Below are 3,102 nucleotides of genomic sequence, written 5' to 3'. Positions count from 1 at the left end.
TGGCAGGAATCTATTTCTCTCAAAATGTAGTCAAGTGACCTCATCAAATAAAATAAGATACTAACACTCAATTCACACGAAGTGTTCCAGTCTTTTAATGAGTATACCCCCCAGGTTGAACTGAAAAGTTAATTTAACTAAATAAATATACCCTATAAACTCAAATGTTCAAATCTACCTTTCACATTTTGAAACACAGTCAGTAATTGGGTTCTTAGTGTCAGGGAATAGGAAATTGATTACAAATAAACAATCAACTAGAGTATCATGGAAATCAATACTTCTAGATTTTTTCCATATGTACTAAAAAAATAGTATGGGAGAAAGAACTCTGAATTATAGTGCTAACAAAACTAGCAGCCTACTAATTCAATTTTACCATGAGAAGCAGAAAACACACAATGTGGCAAAGGATATAATAATTTAAAAAAAAATTACACAGTTGGGTATTTAACAATCCCAGCCAACCTAGAACCCCTTCTTCCCAAGCCTGCTTTGACCCTGGAGGATGTAGGGGGACATTGGCTATAAAAACCTCTAGCTGGCTGGAAGCTATCTGTGGAAAAAGAAAGTGGTCTTAGGAATCAACCAAATTACACTCCACTGTGAACTCATAAAAATTGTTTCCAGAATGTGTCCAAATCTTGAGTTCTGTTACCAATACTATTGAGTACCTACCACCTAAAATAAGGGTTGAAATTGTTCATATAAATGAGCCCTCACTTTCCATGATTAATTCTAAAAAGAGAAAGAGATAAAAGAAAAAATAGATAAACTATTCTTCCAGGTTCTCCAAACACCATCCCACTAGGACAAGATTGAGACATGACATCAATACTTAATTTAATGACTTGAAGCTAGTCACATTCATATGCTGGCTCATTTACTTCATATTTATAGTTGGCATGTCGCCTATGTCTTATTTATTTTATTATATCTCAACACACACTCTTCTCACAGAGCATCTCCCAGGGTAGTTACTTAAACAATTACTGAAAATGTGTGTTTTAGGGCATATTGTTACATCTGAAAGTTTAATAATGAGCTGCCAGAAATTTCAAAGTGGGTGCAAGTAAACTTAATTGCATTTTAATGTCTTTGTTTTTTCAGCAAATATAAGAATAATATAGTGATATTTTAAGATCTCTGATGAAAGGAGGTAGTGAAAGCAGCATTATTACTACTGCAAATGTTTCCTACTTTGGGACAACGATAATCAAGAGGGTTATAAACTATACTATTTATCTTTCACTTCTCTTTACATAAAATGTATCTGTTGACCAGCTTCCTCATGGCTGTCTTTACTTCCTTGTTTCGCAAGGTGTAGATGATGGGATTAAGTAAGGGGAATATCACCGTGTGGAACACAGACACCACTTTATCTAAGGAAAAAGAATCAAATGGGCGAGCATAAATGTAGATGGATGGCCCAAACATTAACACTACAATGGTGATGTGGGAATAGCAGGTAGACATGGCCCGGTTGGTACTCTCACCTGAGCCTGAGTGTTTCTTGAGCATGGACAGGAGGAGGAGGAAGCCATAGGACATTAGCAGAGCAATGAAGCACACCACGGAGATCAGACCACTGCTGAAGATCATCACTAGTTCTTCTGGGAAAGTGTTGGCACAGGCAATTCGAACAACCTGTGTGACATCACAGAAGTAACTGTCTAACTCATTGGGCCCGCAGAAAGGAAGTCGAACAATGAGAGCCACCTGTATTATGGAATGGACAAAGCCACCCATCCAGGAAAGAGCCACCAGAATACAGCAGAGATGTCGATTCATGATGGTAGCATAGTGGAGGGGGCGGCAGATAGCAGCATAGCGGTCAAATGCCATCACCGTGAGCAGGAACATCTCTGAGGCCCCAACAAAGTGCAAAAAGAAGAGCTGTGCAATGCATCCTCCAAAGGAAATCATCTTCCTCTCTACAAAGAAGTCCACTAGCATTTTAGGGGCTGTGATGGAAGAGTACCAAATATCAAGGAAGGCCAGATTAGCCAATAGGAAATACATGGGTGAGGTCAGATGGGGGTCAAGCCTGATGGTGCAAATGATAAGGACATTCCCTGGAAGGATGAACAAATAGAAGGACAGAAATATAACAAATAGGACCAGTTGCACCTCCCGAGTCTGGGACAGGCCAGTGAGAACAAACTCTGTCACCCTGGTGTAATTTGCAGGTTCCATTTCTTCACTTTGCTTTTTTCATAGTAATAGCTATAAAAAAAGATAAAGGAGCAATAATTACTCCAAGTAGCATATAACAACCTGTTACCATTTAGTCGATTCTAACTCATGGAGACCCCACATGATACAAAATAGAACTGCTCCATAGGGTTTTCTTGGCCATAAAATTTACAGAAGTAGATTGCCAAGCATTTCTTCCCTGGCCCTGTGGGATGAAATTGAAGAACAACCAACATTTAGATTAGACAATCACAAACTGCTTGCACCACCCAGGGAACTAGCATTTAACTAAAGTTATATTAATGCTTTCAAAATCATCAAAGATTCTCAGTCATTAAGAGATTGCTTTAGGGTACATTTGATTGCCCCACTTTATGTTTGATAAACTCAGAAGAGAGTGTAATGATCCTATACATTAGAAACACTGAAGCCATATGAAGTGTGTCACATATTTGAAACCCAAATCTCAATTTCTTAATGCTATAAAATTCTCTTTTTTTAATGAAACTCAGCAGTGCACTAATCCTTCCCAAAACATCTGCCATAGTAAGAAATATGTGCAGTTACTTCTAAGCTTAACCAAATTTTAGACTGATAATCTGAGATACAGCCTGTTCTCTCTAGACCATTTTTGTTTGGAAGTCTTGCCAACTGGGAAAATTGGTCTGTCATCTAATACCTTGTATACTGATCTGGCTTCCATCAGGGAACTGAACCCCACTCAGATGACACAACCTTGCTTGCTGAAAGTGGACTTGAAGCACTTACTGATGAAGATCAAAGACTCAGCCTTCAATATGAACTACACCTCAACATAAAGAAAATAAAAATGCTCACAACTGAACCAATAGGCAGCATCATGATAAACAGAGAAAATATCGAAGTTGTCAAGGATTTCATTTTACT

At 38.2% G+C, this 3,102-nt stretch overlaps 1 protein-coding gene across 1 annotated transcript; it reads right to left on the bottom strand.

The window, feature by feature from the left end:
* Positions 1-1,088: 1,088 nt before the first annotated feature.
* On the bottom strand, positions 1,089-2,196 carry LOC135232539 (olfactory receptor 4M1-like). Its single transcript, XM_064291923.1, has one exon. It carries the CDS (start codon positions 2,194-2,196, stop codon positions 1,249-1,251), a length of 948 nt encoding a protein of 315 aa, XP_064147993.1. The 3' UTR covers positions 1,089-1,248.
* Positions 2,197-3,102: the final 906 nt, after the last annotated feature.

Source organism: Loxodonta africana, chromosome 10, assembly GCF_030014295.1.
Source record: "Loxodonta africana isolate mLoxAfr1 chromosome 10, mLoxAfr1.hap2, whole genome shotgun sequence".
Classification (NCBI taxonomy): Eukaryota; Metazoa; Chordata; class Mammalia; order Proboscidea; family Elephantidae; genus Loxodonta; species Loxodonta africana.
This window is presented reverse-complemented; position numbering and strand designations above follow the sequence as displayed.